At 38.0% G+C, this 19762-nt stretch overlaps 1 protein-coding gene across 2 annotated transcripts; it reads left to right on the top strand.

Annotated features, from left to right (window-relative positions):
* Window positions 1-1244: 1244 nt before the first annotated feature.
* On the top strand, window positions 1245-18317 carry PRDX4 (peroxiredoxin 4). Of its 2 annotated transcripts, XM_069463193.1 has the most exons (8): window positions 1245-1574; window positions 5745-5862; window positions 8723-8839; window positions 11443-11565; window positions 14102-14232; window positions 15519-15553; window positions 17932-17978; window positions 18207-18264. In XM_069463193.1, the coding sequence occupies exons 1-8, from the start codon at window positions 1331-1333 to the stop codon at window positions 18208-18210; spliced, it is 819 nt and encodes a 272-aa protein (XP_069319294.1). In that variant the 5' UTR covers window positions 1245-1330; the 3' UTR covers window positions 18211-18264. The 2 variants fall into 2 exon arrangements, with proteins under 2 accessions (XP_069319294.1, XP_069319295.1); XM_069463194.1 differs by lacking the exon at window positions 17932-17978 and having other exon boundaries at window positions 18207-18317.
* The last annotated feature ends 1445 nt before the right edge of the window (window positions 18318-19762 follow it).

The raw sequence follows: 19762 nt of genomic DNA, 5'->3' as shown, positions 1-19762 counted from the left end.
TTTGCGTAAGAGCTACATGTGGAAGGATGAGAGGCTCTAAAACAGTGCTGAGGGTGGGAGGCCAGTCACTGGTGAAGATTTGTGGAAAAGGTGGACAGGGAAGGATAAGCAGGGTCTAAAACTGTACTGACGGCGGGAGAGCAGGACGGCAGGAGACCAATTACAAGCGACGCCACAAGATGGCGGACGCTTGGCGGCCTGGCCGGGCCTGCCCCCAGTGCGCAGGCGGGCGCAAACAGCAGGTGGCCGATGGGGAAAGGGGCGGCGCCCACGGGGGGGCGGGGGAGGGCTTTAAGTGGGCGAGGAGAAAGGGGCAGAGAGGCTATGGGGGTGGGTGATGGGGCAATTGTCAGAAAATGGAACAACACTGTGCTAGGAGAAAAGGTTTTCTGGGAACTTTTCAAGTCGTGATTAAAAAAAAAAAAAAATAGACATCTTTGAGACAAGATCATAAGTCACCAAAAACTGCCTGTTTGCTCTTGCCTGCTGGAGTTTTCCCAGGACTTAAAAGGGATGCAACTAGAAAGGAGAACCATGCCACTGTTCACACAAGTCACTTCAAGGAAAAAAAAAAACGAGTAAATGGCTATTAGATCTCAAAACTTATTCCACCTATCTGAAACTTTGTACCCTTTGACCAACAACTCCCCATTCCCTCCCCCTTCTCCCCCACCTCACGGCCTCTGGTAACCAGCCTGGTAAATATAGTCAATAATAACGTATTGTATATTTCAAAATAACTAGGACAGTAAATTTGAAATGTCTCACCATAAAAATGATAGGTAAACTAGGTGATGGATATGTTAATTACCATGATTTAATCATTCCACATTGGATACATATATCAAAAGATCACATTGCACCCCATAAATGTATACAATTATGTGTCGATTTAAAATTCTAAAATTTTTAAGTGACTTTTTTTTAAAGTCTATTAGAAGTATAAAATGCAAGCCGTTCACAGGCGTATAGGTAAGTTGCAGCTTTTGAGTGGATGGTGTGCACTGGTGAGGCTTTGTGGATGAGATGGGCGTGGAAGGATGTCCAAAAGAGGGCGGGAACGTGCGAGCCCTGGAGAACGCCTCTGCAGAGTTGGGCGATACTCCGACCCTGGCCCGCCCCAGGGCGCAGGCGCAAAAGCCGGCTGGGGGCGAGGAGGTGGGGCTGGTGCCCACGTGGCGGGGTGGGGTGGAGTGGGGTGGAGTGGGGCGGGGAGCAGAGGGGGGGGCGGGGCAGGTCTCGCGAGGGCCTCGTGCACGCGGTTGTAGCTGCCTGGCGGCGGGAGAAGCCACGCTCACGCCAAGGGACGTGTTTCTGCACCCGCGTGGTCATGGAGGCGTCCCCGCTGCTGCTAGCTGCGACGATTCCGGCCCCTGGCTGGAGCCGAAAGTTCCTGCTGCTGCCGCTGCTGCTGTTCCTGCTGCCGGCTGGGGCTCTGTGGGGCTTGGAGGCAGAGGAGAGGCTCCGGACCCGCGAAGAGGAGTGCCACTTCTACGCGGGTGGACAAGTGTACCCGGGGGAAGCATCCCGGGTTTCGGTCGCAGACCATTCCCTGCACCTAAGCAAAGCCAAGAGTAGGTGGTGCCCCACCAAGGGTGGGGGTGGGGGTGGAGAGAGCCCGGAGACACGTGTACACTGGTTACACCCAGGGGCCTGATCTTGGGCGGCACCCCTTGGGCTGCCTCCGGGTGGCGTGGTTCTCTCCAAGAGGGGGAGGGGGTAGGGCAAAGGGGGATTTTAGCTGTGAAGAAAGGGATGGTTTCTACTAATCAGATTTTGGAAGAGGTAGTGGTTACCCCAAAAGCCGCAGATGAAGGAAAGAATGGCCCTGGTCTCGGGCTTGCAGGCATCGAGGATGTTGTGCAAACTGAAACACTTCCTGAAACATCACAAAGTGCCTCCAGAACGTCCCGTCTCTTTTCAAGTACTATTTCAGGGAAGAATACATGGATAGGTTGAATAACGATTCACAGAAAGTTTGGTTAAATAGAAAAGTCGCTAAACAAAATGCTTGGGGGGGGGTCAAACGTTTCATTTTTTCTTTCTTATTTTTTTTTTGTTGCATCTTATAAAGAAGATTATAATTAATAGCCACTTTCCCCAAAACCTGTATAGTTAAAGGGTATTCTTTGTGTTTCTCAGAAGTGAAGAACCTGTAACAGGGTGTACTTTGGAGGGAAACAGGGAAAAAAAGAGGTTGGAAATAATGCATTTGGGTTGATGATAAACCTTGTGGCAAATTTATGTCCTGCCAATTTGGTTTTTGATTATTTGCATTTCTGTCCAGTGTCCAAAGCTAATAGCCACTTTCAGGAATGACACGTCAGACTAAGTAGATACTGAGAAAGTTGTGGCCTGCTGCATCTGGAGGTTAAAATTAGCCAAAAAGAAGTGACCAGCTGTAGAAAAAAAGCTGTCCCTTGCTTGCTTTACAGTAACCTGCTTTTCCTACAGATCATTTGACAGTCTGTAGGTGTGTATTTGGCTTTTGTGGCTCAATTACAGCATGTTCCTTGCTAATATTCCATAGAAAAGTAATGCTTCACAATTATGAATTCCCAGAGTTAAATGGGATGCTGTTATGACTTAGGATGGGGTGGAAGTACTAAATGAAAAAAACTGTTTTGCCTCCCTAAACATTTCCAATTCTTTTCTGCTGAAAGGTAGCTACTTTTGGATTTTTTATTTTTTAGAAAACCGGTCTTTCACTTTTAAAATTAGTATTTCCAAGTCCAGTTGGTTTTACTTGCCTGGAAAGACATTTTGAAATATGTCATCCAGTTAAGTATTTACTGACATTACATATATTTCCCATAGGAAACACAGGCACTCTGAAGCTGCTTATCGAAGCAGAAAATAGTAATAATAGCTTTCCCTTTACCAGCAAAACTTTTCAAATTTTAGTTATTTGCTACATTTCTGTGTCACATGTAGGCATATCTAGAATTAAAGATACAAAAACTTCTATTCATAAAATTGAATATTATGGAGCCATTAAGGCCATATTTTCAAATAATTTTTAGTTACATGAAAAACTGTTCGTGATTGATTTGTTTCTTTAAGGAGGAAAAAAAGGGGAGTGTAAGTTGATTCAAATTTGTGTGTTTAAAAAAGACTGGTAAGATGGACATCAATATGTTAACAGTAGTTCCCAGAAAAATGGATGGCTAAGAAACAAAAAGAAAAATGTTAACAGTAGTTAAATTGATGGGGGTTATAAAGACAGGGGATTTAAATATTCTTTTTTATACTTGTCTGCATTTACCAGAACTTTATATGTTGATTATAGAATTTATATTCAGGAAAATTTTTGTTTCTTAATAGATGCAAGGGGTTGCTTTGGGGATTCCATTTATAGGTCTTAGCAAAGTAACTGCAGTTCTTAAATCAAGAACCCAACATTTCCAAAATCAATTTTTAGATATGGTTTTCCCAATACGCTAACATCATTAAGGAGTATCATTATGACATCATTACAATTATTATAACCTCTCACTTGAGTAGCATTTTAAGAAATGTATATAAAGCACATATAATTCAATATCCTTCTATCTGTTTCTCCCTCCTGGCCTTTGCCTAATCAGATCAGGATTATTATATGAGGTAGGCTACGTAATCACATGTTATACATTAACTTCACAGAGAAATTCATATTCAGTTTGTCTCTATTTTCAGAGTGACCATAAATGCTGGCTGGCTGTTATACAAAAGTATAAGCCTTACTTTCTAGAAACCTTAGTCAAACTTGAAAGCAAGTACTAACCTCAATGTATGTAATGGTTCTGAAAGTATTAAGTGCTGTCTAAATGTGTTAACAGAGCATGAAGGTACATTATTATCAAAGTGTATTGGCTAGAATTACAGTGTACCTTTACAAGAGAGCAGCATGAACTGTTCAATTTCCATCAGGTAACTTAACACCTGTTCAAAGGAGTCTTCTTTCAATGCTCTCTAGGAAAATTACCCCGTGCTCTGGGATTCACTTCTCATCTGACGTATTTGCGAATTTCCACCTCCTTGAGTGTAGCCGCAGCTACAGCAGGTCTTCCATGTGTATATGAGAAGCTGGACAAACTAAATTAGTACGTCTGGAAGACTGCCATTAGAGAAAGGGAAATCTAATTATTTGAAATACAGGACGTTGATAACTTGTAGGGGCTATAGTGAAGTATCCAGTAGAGTTTAGTGCAGGACTGGAATGTAAGGGGTCTGTGAACATGAATAGAACAAAAAGGTCAGCCAGGTGTGGTGGCTCACACCTGTAATCCTAGCACTTTGGGAGGCCACGGCAGGGAGATCCGCTTGAGGCCAGCCAAAGCAACATGGCGAGACACCCTGCCCCCAGTCTCTACCCCCCAAAAAATAAAAAACCAGAAAAACTAGCCAGGCATGGTGGTGCACTCCTGTAGTCCCAGCTACTCAGATCCCTTGAGCCTAGGAGTTTGAGGTTGCAGTGAGCTATAATGACTCCACTGCACTCTTGCCTGGGCAACAGAGTGAGATCCTATTTCCAAAAAAAAGTATATTTTCACTCACCTTCAACTGAAATTTAGCATTGCCTTCTATTATGAATGTCAGCAACAAACCACCCTAGCTTCAGCAGTACTTGCTTATAGCTGTCATCAATAGAATCCCAGGTATTTTCATGCTACATTCTGGTTATTGCAGGTATCTGAAAACATCATTTACATTCATTGTTTTTTTTTTTTTTTTTTTTTTTTTTTTTGAGACAGAGTCTCACTCTGTTGCCCAGGCTAGAGTGAGTGCCGTGGCGTCAGCCTAGCTCACAGCAACCTCAAACTCCTGAGGTCAAGGGATCCTCCTGTCTCAGCCTCCCGAGTAGCTGGGACTACAGGCATGCACCACCATGCCCGGCTAATTTTTTCGATATATATTTTTAGCTGTCCATATGATTTCTTTCTATTTTTAGTAGAGATGGGGTCCCGCTCTTGCTCAGGCTGGTCTCGAACTTCTGAGTTCAAACGATCCGCCCACCTCGGCCTCCCAGAGTGCTGGGATTACAGGCGTGAGCCACCGCGCCCGGCCACTACATTCATTGTTATCTTAGGTAGTTAGATCACTGCTAGATCTTACATTTTTAAAGTGTTAATAAAAGAGCACATGCATTACTATATCACCAATCTGTTTTTTAATACTTTGATAATTGAATTTAAATATAATTTATTTCCTTTGTAATTCTATGTATGACTTTATGCCTTCAATAACACTATTCTAGGCCGGGCGCGGTGGCTCATGCCTGTAATCCTAGCACTCTGGGAGGCCAAGGCGGGTGGATCGCTCAAGGTCAGGAGTTCGAGACCAGCCTGAGCAAGAACGAGACCCCGTCTCTACTAAAAATAGAAAGAAATTATATGGACAACTAAAATATATATAGAAGAAAAAAAAATTAGCCGGGCATGGTGGCGCGTGCCTGTAGTCCCAGCTACTCGGGAGGCTGAGGCAGTAGGATCGCTTGAGCCCAGGAGTTTGAGGTTGCTGTGAGTTAGGCTGACACCATGGCACTCACTCTAGCCCGGGCAACAAAGTGAGACTCTGTCTCAAAAAAAAAAAAAAAAAAGAAAAAAAAAATAACACTATTCTAAGAAGTCTGTAAGCTTCACCAGACTGCCAAAAAGATCCAAAGTTTTAGAAGCCCTAATTTTTAGTGATTTTCTAAAGATGTCCTCTGCCATTCCACCAACTTTCTCGGTGTTAATGGAACATCATGTCTTTTTCTTTCTTAGTTTCCAAGCCAGCACCTTATTGGGAAGGAACAGCTGTGATAAATGGCGAATTTAAGGAGCTGAAGTTAACTGATTATCGTGGGAAATACTTGGTTTTTTTCTTCTACCCACTTGATTTGTAAGTAATACATGTAAATAGCAGCTGATAAAACCCAGTCTTTATCAGTCATTATTCAAGAACATGAAATAGTTAGAAATTACTTTATTCATCCCTTGGCTCTTAAAAAGGCAACATCTACTATATATTTCAGTCACAACACATTGACCTCAATACATTATGCTTATATATCTACATGACTGTGTTATAATGGAATAGTTAGAGGAAAGCTACAATATATTCATTAAACTATACCTACTAAGGCAAGAAAATGGACTGACAATATTTTAGAAAGCATTTAATAGGAACACTTATGCCATAATTATTTAACATATCTGTTAATAAGAAAATTAATAACCTCTGTTATCTAGTGATACCATTTAACTATGGTTTTGTCATTTTTATTTTTACTGCATCTGTTGCATTCCTGGGATTTGAACATTTTCTTGAATATATTATATACTGCTTAAGGAATAATACTAATTAATATGTTACAGTTATTGAGGGTTTCTTTAACTCTGCAACAGTGAGCATCTTTGTAGATGGTCAGAAAGTTGACTCAGTAAATATTCTTACAGCTTTATTCACATTGAGGATTTAATTTTATTTTGAAAAACACTATTTTGAGTGCTTTTCAAATCCCATGAAAGTGAAAAGAGACCAAAAAAGAGTTATTACGACATTTATCCTTTTTATATTTAAATTTATTTTCTGGTTGCAAAAAGTAAGTAGAAGATATTTCTATCTTTGTCACTGTGCCTTTTTCAATTACAAGTAATCTAAAACTACGTAGATAAAATTTAAACTTGCAGGGAGGGTATACTTAAGCTGATTTCTATAGGTTGTTTCTAGGCCTGGGGTTGGTAAACTTTTTCTGTAAAGAGCCAGATAGTAAATATCTTAGTCTTGTGATCATCTCTGTGTAGCTACTGAACTTTACCATTGTAGCACAAAAGCAGCTTCAGACAACCATAAGTCAAATGCATGTTGCTCTGTTCTATGGTAACTTTATCCACAAAAAAAAAAAAAAATAGGCTGGATTTGGCCTATCGACCAAAGTTTGCCAACCCCTACTCTAAGCCAAATAGGAAGAATTCTCAAAAATTAGTACTTTGCGACTAAAACAAGTTATGAATCGGCATAATATAGTCTTTTAAATTAGTAATAACCTACTTCTTTCTAATCAACCTGTACTATGGCTTGATTAACTAAAAAGTATAATATAACTTAATTTCTAATAGAAACCAGAAGTAGAAATCTTAATAGATATAAAAAATGATAAGCCTTCCAAATTCATGTTATAAAAGCAGAAAGTTAACATGCTTGTTAAATGTATATAACAAACGCTAGCTCTGAATTTTGAAATTGTTCTAACACAGCAGAAAAATATGCTCTGTGTTTCTCTAGTGTTATTTAAAACTCTGTAATGAATAAGACATACCTAATTGGAACATGGGATTAGCAATGGTCTTTTGGGACAAGGATCTAAGATAAAGATAGCTTCTTCCTGTTTTCATGTAATACTGGACTGGGCCTGGCTAGAGAAGGAAGAATTCTGGGGCATTTGCCACAGTCTACAAGGAGGAAAGTTACAAACATAACCCTTCAGTTTTCTGCCAGTACTTTTTCTCTGTCTTCATTAAGAAGTTGGGCAAATGTTTCTCTAGGTAGTATTTCTTGGGATAATAGGAAGGAAGGCAGAGGCTGACCATTCCTATGCTTTAGAAAATATTGAAAATACATATTACAGGTTTCCTGGGACATAGTCCTAGATTAGAACTGTCTGCTTGTACATGGCAGTAATGTTCTTGAACAACTGAAACATTTTAGAATCCTGTATTGGGCTCTGGTAGGAACTTGTTCCCTAAATCTATGTTTTTCAAACTTTTGACCATGGCTCACAGTAGAAAATAAATTTTTCATTGCCACCCAATACACATGCACACATATATAGAATATCATTCAGTCTATATGTACCAGCAAAGCCATGCTCCTTAAAATACTGAAAAACTTCCATACCAGGTGGTAAATAGCCACTTCCCACCTTCTTTCCCAAATTACCCCTCCTACCTGGTCCCTTTCAGAAACCTCCAGAGGTAAAGCCAACTTTGAGTTAAGGTTGTTAAATATTTTGAATATCACTGTTGAACACAAACATATATGCATTTGTATATACATAGATATGTTTCATAACTTACCCATGCTATGTATGATGTATTCTCATATTTTCTATTCTATTTTACTTTTCTAAAAAATGTTAATTGGAACTCACTAAATAGGTTTAAGGAGTCCATACCATGGTTTGAAAATACCGCCCCAGGTAATATTCTTTAAACATGCCCTTCTGAGAACATGAAGGTATTAAGGTGTAAAATCCCTGGCTGCCCAGGACTGGGAGACAAGGTAGAAAAGGACCTTTTCAAAAAGAGGTGGGGAGGGATGGACTGGAGAACACTGTCTCATCTCCAGAATACAGATAGATGCATTTAGCTCATAGAGTTGGTATAGGAATGTATCAAAAAAAATAGTGCAATGATGTTAACTTTGTAAAACACTATATAAAATATTATTAAATAAAAGCTAATAAAATGGTGGGGGGTACTACCATAAGGGAGAAGGGAATATTGGTTGACCACTGATCTGTTGAGTTATAAGAAGAAAGATTATTGAGATGTAATTGGGAACTCTGTAATAAGTGTTTCCCTATTAAATATTTGATCAAATGACAGTCTTTCAGACTACTCCATCTTTAGAAGTTTCGTATATAAAATTGTTCTTAATGTGCATTTTTATTTACTAAAGGTGTCCGTAAAAATTAAGTCATTTGAAAGTTCAGATATATGCTTATTTTGAGAATAATGAATTTTTTTTTAACTTTCAGCACATTTGTGTGTCCAACTGAAATCATCGCTTTTGGTGATAGAATTGAAGAATTCAGATCCATAAATACTGAAGTGGTAGCATGCTCTGTCGATTCACAGTTTACCCATTTGGCCTGGTCAGTATCTTACATATTTGTAGGAAAAAGAAAATGGATTTACTCTTAAATCATGGGCGGATAACTCTTAGCATGATACGAATATAATCATTTACCAGACAATTCAGGAATAGATTTATGTGAGTAATACAAAAAGCTGCTAGTTCAGTCATGGTAAAAAATACTTAAGGATTTTATAGGACATTTCAAAATGAGGGGCAAAAATTAAATGCAATAGATAGGATTTCTATAGCACAAGCCACTGAATTATATGATTACTTTATTATGATTAATTGGGTAACTTTAATCTGGAGAAAAAAAATCTTTAAAATATACCATTTCTCTGTTAAATAGTTGCCCAGTATGGTAAGTCAAACTCAGATTTTATAATTTTCAAGAAGCTGTAATTTGTAAAAATTAATTTAAAAGTTACAAATTTGAAACAAGTTTTTCTCCATTTACAATCATATGTATACATATGTATGTACACATAACAAATTTTAATTGGTTGGAGAGCTACAATTTAATTATTAATACATTCCCCCATAATTCCCTTAAGAAATTAATTCTCCTGGCCGGGCGCGGTGGCTCACGCCTGTAATCCTAGCACTCTGGGAGGCCGAGGCGGGTGGATCGCTCAAGGTCAGGAGTTCGAGACCAGCCTGAGCGAGACCCCGTCTCTACTAAAAATAGAAAGACATTATATGGACAACTAAAAATCTATATAAAAAAATTAGCCGGGCATAGTGGCGCATGCCTGTAGTCCCAGCTACTTGGGAGGCTGAGGCAGTAGGATCGCTTAAGCCGAGGAGTCTGAGGTTGCTGTGAGCTAAGCTGACGCCACGGCACTCACTCTAGCCTGGGCAACAAAGTGAGACTCTGTCTCAACAACAACAACAAAAAAAAAAAAGAAATTAATTCTCCTAAGTATTTTAAAATGCAATTATGTTTAATATATTTGATTTCCTTAAGTATCTCAATTTTCAGATAAACCTTCCCAAATACATAATTTTAATATGCCAAATTCTCTTAAACATTACAAATAACATATAAATATATACTAATTATTTCTTAACATAAAAATATTAAAACTATAGGCTTAGGCCGGGCGTGGTGGCTCATGCCTGTAATCCTAGCACTCTGGGAGGCCGAGGTGGGTGGATCGTTTGAGCTCAGGAGTTCGAAACCAGCCTGAGCAAGAGTGAGACCCCATCTCTACTGAAAAATAGAAAGAAATTAGCTGGACAACTAAAAATATAGAGAAAAAATTAGCCGGGCACGGTGGCACACGCCTGTAGTCCCGGCTACTCGGGAGGCTGAGGCAGAAGGATTGCTTGAGACCAGGAGTTTGAGGTTGCTGTGAGCTAGGCTGACGCCACGGCACTCTAGCCAGGGTGACAAAGCGGGACTCTGCCTCAAAAAAGAAAACAAAACTATAGGCTTAATTTACTTCATCATTTCTATAGTAATTCTAAATCTTCCTAGGATTAAAACACATGTCCACTAAGGAAAAAGTGTCATCCCAAATAATTTGGGATTACTTTTCTAAGGGAATTTGGGGATACGTTCTCAGCTGAATAGGTTTCATATCAACCAGAGATTTCTACTTTTATGTTAGAACTGGGGCCGTTGCCCTGTTTTCTAGCTTTTATGTCAGTGCCCTCCCACGGGGGTACCAGCTCATATCTCCTGGTTTCAACTTACAGAATACGAGTTGAGCATCCCTAATTCAAAACTCAAAGTGCTCAAAAAAATTTGAATTTTTTTGTGTGCTGACATGATGCTCAAAAGAAGTGCTCATTGGAACATTTTGGATTTTGGATTACGGATGCTTAACTGGTAAGTATGCAAATAATCCAAAATCCAAAATACTTCTGGCCCCAAGCACTTTGGGTAAGGGATACTCAACCTGTACTTAAATCTGAAGACTGATACATCTGAGATTATAACTAACTTCCATCACTGCTTCAAGTGGACTTTGTGTTTGTCTCTCAGAATATTAAAATGTCATCCAGTTGTGTCCTGTCTATCTCTCAAGGATTTGTCTTGTGATCACAGTTCTAAGGTTATGCTTATGATAGTACATATCCTTTGATCTATCAATTTCACTTTTAGAAATTAATCAGACAGGTATACAAAGATGAGAATACAAGGATATTTCCAGCAGTGTTTATAAAAGCAAAAAAAAAAAAAATAGAAACAGTTTAAATGTCTGTCAGTAGAGATTAGTAAAAATATAATACAAATAGTACCCAACTTACAATGGATCAACTTACAGTTTTTCAACTTTACAATGGGTCTGTAGAGTTTTACATGTATTTTCAGCATATAGTATTTTCAATTTACAAGGGGTTTGTTGGGATGTAGTCCCATCCTAAGTCGGAGAGCATCAGTATATCCGTACATTAAACATGTGTTGTATATATTCGTCTTTAGTGTTTAAAGGACATGAATATATTAAGTGGGGGGGAAAAGCAAGAAAATAGAAAGTACCTTAGCCTGTTTTTGTTAGAGAAAGAATATGTATTGTGTTTGTTCGTGTGTATGCACATGCATATGCAGAGAAAGAGTGCTGATTTAATATATGCTGTTTATTTAGCTAAGAGTTAAGTTTCCTGTTACAGGATTAATACCCCTCGAAGACAAGGAGGACTTGGGCCAATAAGGATTCCACTTCTTTCAGACTTGAACCATCAGATCTCAAAGGATTATGGCGTATATCTAGAGGACTCAGGCCACACTCTTAGGTACCTTTCAGTGGTTTTACATTATGACAAATCCAAGTATATTTATAATCCTCCTTGAAATGAATGTTATTTACAAGTTAGAAGATACAAGTTTTGACCAAGAAATATTATTTCATTCTGTCTGCAAAAATGTTGTAGATAAACCTTTAAAATAATTAAACTACTAAACTTAAACTAAGTTTACAATAGCCCTACTTAAACTATATTACTGTCATAGACTATTAGAGCTGGAAGATTATTTAGAGCTGTTTCATTAACCCTGTCATTATATAGCTTTAAGAGACAGATTCTAGAGTTCCATGAACTTTGCCAAATTTATATAATTAGTTAATTGCAGAGCCCAGACTTGAACCTAGGTCCCTCAACTCCTTGTTCATTTCTTTTTCGTTTTTCCAAAGTGACTCTAGTAATGTTTTTTCTAAATACAAATATCATAGTATTTAGCAAACTTGTATTTTTGGAGTGAGAAAAGTTAAGGAAATATTTTACCTAGGAGCTCTCACTAGGTTACTTGAGCTAACAAATGTTAATAGAATTATTTGAAAAGAGGGCAATTTTAGCCTAAAACAGTTATAATTTTGTTATATTTCTGATTGCAAGAAGTGCTTTTTGTCACTTCTTGGGCTTTTGGCTAAGATCAAGTGTGATTTGCTTTGCAGTGCCAATAGTTTTTCTTCAATGTTTTATATGAAAATGTCAGTATTTTATAATCCTGTGTTTTTTATAATAGCTATATTGAAATATAATTCACATGCCATATAGTTCACCCACTTGAAGAATACAATTCAGTGGTTTTTAGTATATTCACAGAGTTGTGCAACCATCACCATAATCATAGAACATTTTCATTACTCTGAAAAGAAACCCCATACCCAATAGCAGTCACTTTCCATTTTCCCTAACCCCTTCCCCCAGCCCTAGGCAACTACTAAACTACTTTTTATCTCTATAGTTGCCTATTCTGGACATTTCGTATAAATGGAATCCTAAAATACATGCTCTTTTACGACTAGTCTCCTTCACTCAATGTAATGTTCTCAAGTTTCATTCATATTGTATCATATATCACTACCAGTAGTGTCTCCTTTTTTTGCACTTGCCAAGTCTTTAATGTTTTCGGCTTCCATAAAGTCTGTTATTAGATGGAAGTATGTCTAAATATTCCCATTAAGGGTTTTGTCAGTTTCATTTTGTATCTGACAATCATTTATATATTTTATTTTATTTTATTTTTTTTTTTTTTTTATTTTGAGACAGAGTCTCACTTTGTCGCCCAGGCTAGAGTGAGTGCCGTGGCGTCAGTCTAGCTCACAGCAACCTCAAACTCCTGGGCTCAAGCAATCCTCCTGCCTCAGCCTCCCGAGTAGCTGGGACTACAGGCATGCGCCACTATGCCCGGCTAATTTTTCTATATATTTTTAGTTGTCCATATAATTTCTTTCTAGGCCGGGCGCGGTGGCTCACGCCTGTAATCCTAGCACTCTGGGAGGCCGAGGCGGGTGGATCGCTCGAGGTCAGGAGTTCGAGACCAGCCTGAGCAAGAGTGAGACCCCGTCTCTACTAAAAATAGAAAGAAATTATATGGACAACTAAAATATATATATACAAAAAATTAGCCGGGCATGGTGGTGCATGCCTGTAGTCCCAGCTACTTGGGAGGCTGAGGCAGGAGGATCGCTTGAGCCCAGGAGTTTGAGGTTGCTGTGAGCTAGGCTGAAGCCACGGCACTCACTCTAGCCCGGGCAACAGAGTGAGACTCTGTCTCAAAAAAAAAAAAAAAAAAGTAAAAACATATAATTTCTTTCTATTTTTAGTAGAGACAGGGTCTCGTTCTTGCTCAGGCTGGTCTCGAACTCCTGACCTTGAGCGATCCACCCGCCTCGGCCTCCCAGAGTGCTAGGGTTACAGGCGTGAGCCACCACGCCCGGCCCATTTATATATTTTAAAGGTATGTCATTTGGCTTATAGAAGTTATTGAATATTACATTTCCATTGTGGGTTCTACCTTTAATCAATATAAAATGATTCTTTGCTCCAAATAAATAAATAAAGTGTATTACTAAGTTAATCCCCAAAGAGTAAATATGCCACTAAAAAAACTGAGGCAATTTTAAAATGTGGAATTATTTGAACATTAACCAAGTAAAATTACCTGATACTAGCAATTTTATTTTATTTGAGCCAATAGTTTCTTCTTAATTATTTTTTTATTTTCAAAGTAACACGTGCACATAGTTTTTAAGTCAGATTATCTTAAGCAACCATAAATACTACAGTACATTTCTTAGCCAAAAACAAACTTTTAAAGCTACAATTTAACAGTGACAGTCCCAAATTATATACTAGATTGGAGGGGCAGGGAGGTGTTTTGGGGGGGGGGGTGTATCTATGTGTATATGTATATACCAGTAGAGTAGGCATGTTGTTAGTTCTGTATAGCATTCTTCTGTGTGGATGATACAGGAATTCACATTAACTAATACTTGTCTTAACTGAGAAGAAATGGCCTCACCTCTACTATTCTTGTGTTTTGCAGAGGTCTCTTCATTATTGATGACAAGGGAATCCTTAGACAGATTACCCTGAATGACCTTCCTGTGGGTAGATCGGTGGATGAGACACTACGTTTGGTACAAGCATTCCAGTACACCGACACACATGGAGAAGGTACCCTTCCCTTCTAACCTTTTAATTTCTTAGTTTGACAGATAACAGCATAATTAGTTGGTTTCTCATCCTAAAAGTAATTTGGATGGTTCCAAAGTCTTCTGATTGTTTACAAATTATTAGCAGATCTTTTTAGCAGACCAAATTATAATTTAAAGTGCTTTTAACAAAATATCACTAATATCTTCTGCTTACTGAGTAAGATGCAAAAAGCATTCATTATTTGCATGGTCCTTTTGGATAAGCTCAAAGAGAAAAGTTTCTGCTACTACAATTTTTCAAATTATGTTTCTGTAAACTTAACATGTGCCAATCTGGCAATATTTAATAACAGGTTTTATTGGCATGTTTACATTATTGGATTTAGCTTTTTAAAATAATGTAATCCTCAATTGCTTCTTGATCTTTTGGCTAAGATCAAGTGTAATAATGTCATCCTCTGGGTTACTCAGTATCACACTGGTAATCTATCAGTTCATCATTTTGCTAAAATAGTAACTGAGTCAGGATATATTCTAAAGCTTCTTGACAAACAGTGAACCACAGCATCAGTACAAAATACTGCAAGATAGGTAGCACACAAGCTTACTAGAAGTTTACGTAAATTCAGAGGAATTTTTGCTGTGCCCAGGACTTTCAGTTCACCAGATTCCCAAACTTTCCAACTGTATTAGAGTGACATTCAATTTGATTTCTTTTCTTTCTTTCTTTTTTTTTTTTTTTTTTTTTTTTTGGAGACAGAGTCTCACTCTGTTGCCCAGGCTAGAGTGCCATGGCATCAGCCTAGCTCACAGCAACCTCAAACTCCTGGGCTCAAGCGATCCTACTGCCTCAGCCTCCCAGGTAGCTGGGACTACAGGCATGTGCCACCATGCCCAGCTGATTTTTTCTATATATATTTTTAGTTGTTCATATAATTTCTTTCTGTGGTTAGTAGAGATGGGGGTCTCACTCTTGCTCAAGCTGGTCTCGAACTCTCAACCTTGAGCGATCCTCCCACCTCGACCTCCCAGAGTGTCAATTTGATTTCTTATATTATAAATGTTATTAAACATAATTGGTAAAAATGAAAATAGATGAGCTCTCTTCTGCTAAGCTCCATGACTAAAATTCCTTGGTACAAGCAGGCAAGCTAACAGAAGTCAAGTGCTCAGTGGTCTGGAAATGTTCTTATTAATATATTCTATTAATTTTGGTTTCATATGGAAACATGAAAAGATAAGAGTTGCTAAAGAGAACTGAACTCTGTTTTTAAACTGTCTTTTGCCCATTTTTGTTCCTTTTAGTCTGCCCTGCTGGCTGGAAACCTGGTAGTGAAACAGTAAGTCATATTGATATTTCTGTTAAAGGGATGGCTAGAGCCAAAAAAAGCCAACCTTAGGATAATCTTTCCTTGTAATAGAACCGTCTTGATTTTGTAAATGAAGTAAACATTGCTAAGCAGAAATCAGAGAGTACAGACATTCTTTTGACTGTAGGAAGACTAGCTGAAACTGGAAAAAGCAGAATATGGGGTTAATGCTGTGAATTGTAACACCAAATATCCAGAGAAATATACAATTCCAAAAAACAAGAAAGGAAGAGTAGAGAGTGGTAGGTCTTAGAGGTCATGTGTGGAATTTCTTCTTGTATTGTGAGCAAAGAAAACAGTGACAAGCAAAACTTTTCTATATGTAATAAAAAGCCTTTGAGAAAATCTGGCTTAATTAATACTGAAACTAACGATTCTTTCCTTGTCATAAAGAAAGAAAAGATTGAAACAGGTATATTCTTTCATTTAGGGAGGTGGTATAATTTATAAACAATCCTTGTAGTAGTCTTTGGCCAAAATACAATTTAGAAATTTGCTTGAGCCTTTTTTGAAATAACATGTTTATCTTCTAAGAATCAAGAGTTTTACACACACAAACTGTAGTTATAAAATTGAAAAATACTAGAGCATTGGAGGAGGAAATCATTATCTTAAGATAATAGAAAAATATAGACTCCTAAGACTTTTGTCCTTAGTAAACCAAAAATAAAAAAAAAAAAAAGTACCATTAGCCATAGACAATCAGAGGTAGACAGTTACTCTTCTAACCTCAGGTGTGCCCCTTTCCATTCCTTGAACATGATAAGCTGGCTCCTGCCTCAGGGCCTTTGTCCTTGCTGTTCTTTCTGCATTGCTCTCTGCATTACTGGCTCCCTCTCTTTACTCACATTTCAGCTGAAATGTCATGTTAGAAGTCTTTCCTCACCACTTTACCCCCACCCCAGGAACTATCCCATCAACCTATTTTGTTTAGTTTTGTTTTTTTAGAGTCAGGGTTTTCCTCTGTCACCCAGGCTGGAGTACCTGATCATAGCTCACTGTAACCTCAAACTCCTGGGCTCAGCTCAAGCAGTCCTCCTTCCTCAGCCTCCCAAGTAGCTGGAACTGTAGGCACACATCACCATGCCTGGCTAATTTTTTTATTTTTTGTAGAGATGGAGTCTCACTATGTTGCCAGGCTGGTCTTGAACTCCTAGCCTCAAGCAGTCCTCCCACCTTAGCCTCCCAAAATGCTAGGATTACAGGCATGAGCCACGGCACCTGGCCCCATCAGCCTGTTTTTAAAAGCAAATACTTACCACAACCTAAAATTAGAATTAGAATGTAACTCCTAGGGCAGGGACTTAGGCTATTTTGTTAACTAATAAATACTGTCTGGCTATATAATAGTTTGAATAGCCGGTCTGTTGAAAAAATGATGAGACACATAAATAAATACAATTATTATTTGTCAATTAAAAATAAAAAAGAATGCCGAAACACAGTATGTGATAACAGGTGCATTCTTCTGGAGGGAGAATCCGATAGTTTTCATCAGATTCTCAAAAGGGGTTTGTTTGTGGCCCCCAAAAGTTAATCAAGTCAATGTGTTTTCTGAAATGTACAATACTTATCCTATAATGTCTTTCATAGTTAATTTGTACTTCTATCTGTGAGCCTCACAGCCAATAAATGTAAACTAATGACTAATTTAAATTACCTAGTGCTCAAAGTAATGTATGGCTTCAAATTTCCTTTGAGATCCATCAAATGGATGTAGAGATGAGTAAGTTGCTATTGTAACATTAACTTGGACCTCAAAGGCAAAACTGTTTTGCAAACCCATCAGAAATTAGTTCAAAATCAGTGAATTACAGTGATTACAATATATTATTTTTATATATAAAGATAGATTTACTTTACCTATTTATTAGCAAGTAACATAGTTAATGTGAGATCAAATTATACTGGAAATTTTTTTTTCATTTTTTTTGTAGCAACAGGATCTCACTATGTTACCCAGGCTAGTCTCAAACTCCTGGCCTCGAGCAATCCTCCCAACCTCATTCTCTCAAAGTGCTGAGATTATAGGCATGAGCCACCATGCCCGGCCCCTGGAAGAAATTTTTTAAATCTAATGGTTTCTAAGCACTCTTGTGCTCTAAGAGTATTTTTATTCATTAACTAGTTATTAACAGTAATGCTTGATGTTGTTTTTGAGGTTTTATTTTTTTTACTTTGCAGCTTGAGATTATCGTAAAAAGTTGCATTTTAGACTTTAGTAAACCCTTAATGAACACACTGCCTCCTTTTCAGGTTATTGTGGCATACCATCATTTTATCAGCAAATGGTTTTAAAAATATATTAACATCTGTAGCCATGCTCTCAATGTGTTTGATTTAATTAGATCAAACCTGAAGATGCCATGAAAGCCTGGTGGCCGAGAGAAGAGCTGTAAGTAAATTTTGGGGTGCTTGAGTACAGATGTTAATTTATTAACAAGTAAATGATTTGTCTTTTTGAATAGCTGGAATTAGTAGATAGGAAAAATCCAGTTTTTCTTAAATATATATTATATAATATATAAAAATAATCTTTATCTTCTTTAGTCAACACATAGACTACTGATGATGTACTTTGGCTGTTAAAGTGATTAATTTGCTGGTTTTTTTTTTTAAACAGATAATCCCAGATCCAGCTGGAAAACTGAAGTATTTCGATAAACAGAATTGAAATACTTCCTCAAGTCATGATGCTTGAAACTTCTTAATAAAGTTCACTGTTTTATTACCACATTGTGTTATAGCAGTAATTTCTTGGAGAATATAAAAATCCATGTCACAGTCCAAAAATATTTAGTGTTCAGGTTAAAATAAACACTGAGGGCAAAAGATAAGCAGTTATTCCCCCCTATCTTTCCAAAGGAAGAAATGTCTAACTGAATCAAACTGAGTAACAGCAATAATAACATTTATAGAGTACATGCCACATGCCAAGCATTGTGTTAAGCAAGTTAGATGCATTTAATCCTCATATCAACTCTTTGAGTTCTCTATTTTACAGATGGAGAAACTGAAGCTCAGATAAATTACTTACCCAAAGTCACATAGCTAGCTAGCAAAGGCAAAAATCAGACTTTGTACCCAAACAGGCTAATTCCACTTTCTGAGCTCTTAACAGTCCACTGTGGCAAAGGTTCTCTCTGTACCTTTGAGAGTAGCAGTAAAGAATAGCACAGTCTGACTACCTTCTGCAGTATCTGATAGGGATAGCTAACCTCATAACTCACTGCTCTGTAATAACATAAAGCCCTTTACCCCCCTCTTCTCTCTAAATTTACATTTTCAATGTGTACCAAGTTTTGTAAGTTATATATTTATATTTAGTATAACAAATAAAAGTTGAATCCCTGGCGAGGCACGGTGGCTCATGCCTGTAATCCTAGCACTCTGGGAGGCTGAGGCGGAAGGATCATTTGAGCCCAGGAGTTTGGGACCAGCCTGAGCAAGAGTGAGACCCCATCTCTACTAAAAATAGAAAAAATTAGCCGGATGTGGTGGTGCACACTAGTCCCAGATCCTTGGGAGGCTGAGGCAGGATTGCTTGAGCCCCAGGAGTCTGAGGCTGATGCCACGGCACTCTAGCTGGGCAACAGTGAGACTGTCTTAAAAAAAAAAAAGTTGAATCCCTAAATATATATAGCTAGCTCTTAACAAACAACCATATATAAAAGCTGAACTCCAGTGCTACTTTATCATCCCATTTGCCATCCCAATATAGCAATTACTTTATTGTAATTATCTATAGATTTGCCATGTACTTAAGGGACCTGGTACCCAGGAGAATTTACCTCATCTTATCTTCCATGCTAATCGCCTCTCAATACTCACAGAAAGCCCTTCTCCCGGGATAAGGCCATCACTGGAAATGATGGAGGCCTCTGAGTTCTGTCACAAGTGCCAAGTAGTCAGTGACAGACATTTGTAGATGGACATGGGAACCCAGCTGCCATTTATAACATTTTTCTGTAGCAAAGTATGTTCTAAATGCTAGTTTACAGATGGAATTTAGAAACCAACCTATTAGTAAAGTTGAAGACTGCTAGTACTTTGCTGTTTAAACAGGTTTATGATAATCTTGTCAATATGTATGATATAATTGAAATCCTATAAGCAGAGTCCATCTTTCCAATCTGAAAAGTACAAATTTTTTACTCTAGAATAAGCCTATGTCCTCTT

This window comes from Eulemur rufifrons, chromosome 30 (genome assembly GCF_041146395.1).
Source record: "Eulemur rufifrons isolate Redbay chromosome 30, OSU_ERuf_1, whole genome shotgun sequence".
NCBI classification, from domain to species: Eukaryota; Metazoa; Chordata; class Mammalia; order Primates; family Lemuridae; genus Eulemur; species Eulemur rufifrons.
This window is presented reverse-complemented; position numbering and strand designations above follow the sequence as displayed.

Bases quoted from the DNA above. Each gene is read 5' to 3' on its own strand.
- PRDX4 (XM_069463194.1), top strand. From the start codon at position 1,331: ATGGAGGCGTCCCCGCTGCTGCTAGCTGCGACGATTCCGGCCCCTGGC. The intron at 11,566-14,101 runs GTACCTTTCAGT...TGTGTTTTGCAG, and splicing joins GACTCAGGCCACACTCTTAG to AGGTCTCTTCATTATTGATG. The intron at 14,233-15,518 runs GTACCCTTCCCT...TGTTCCTTTTAG, and splicing joins CACCGACACACATGGAGAAG to TCTGCCCTGCTGGCTGGAAA.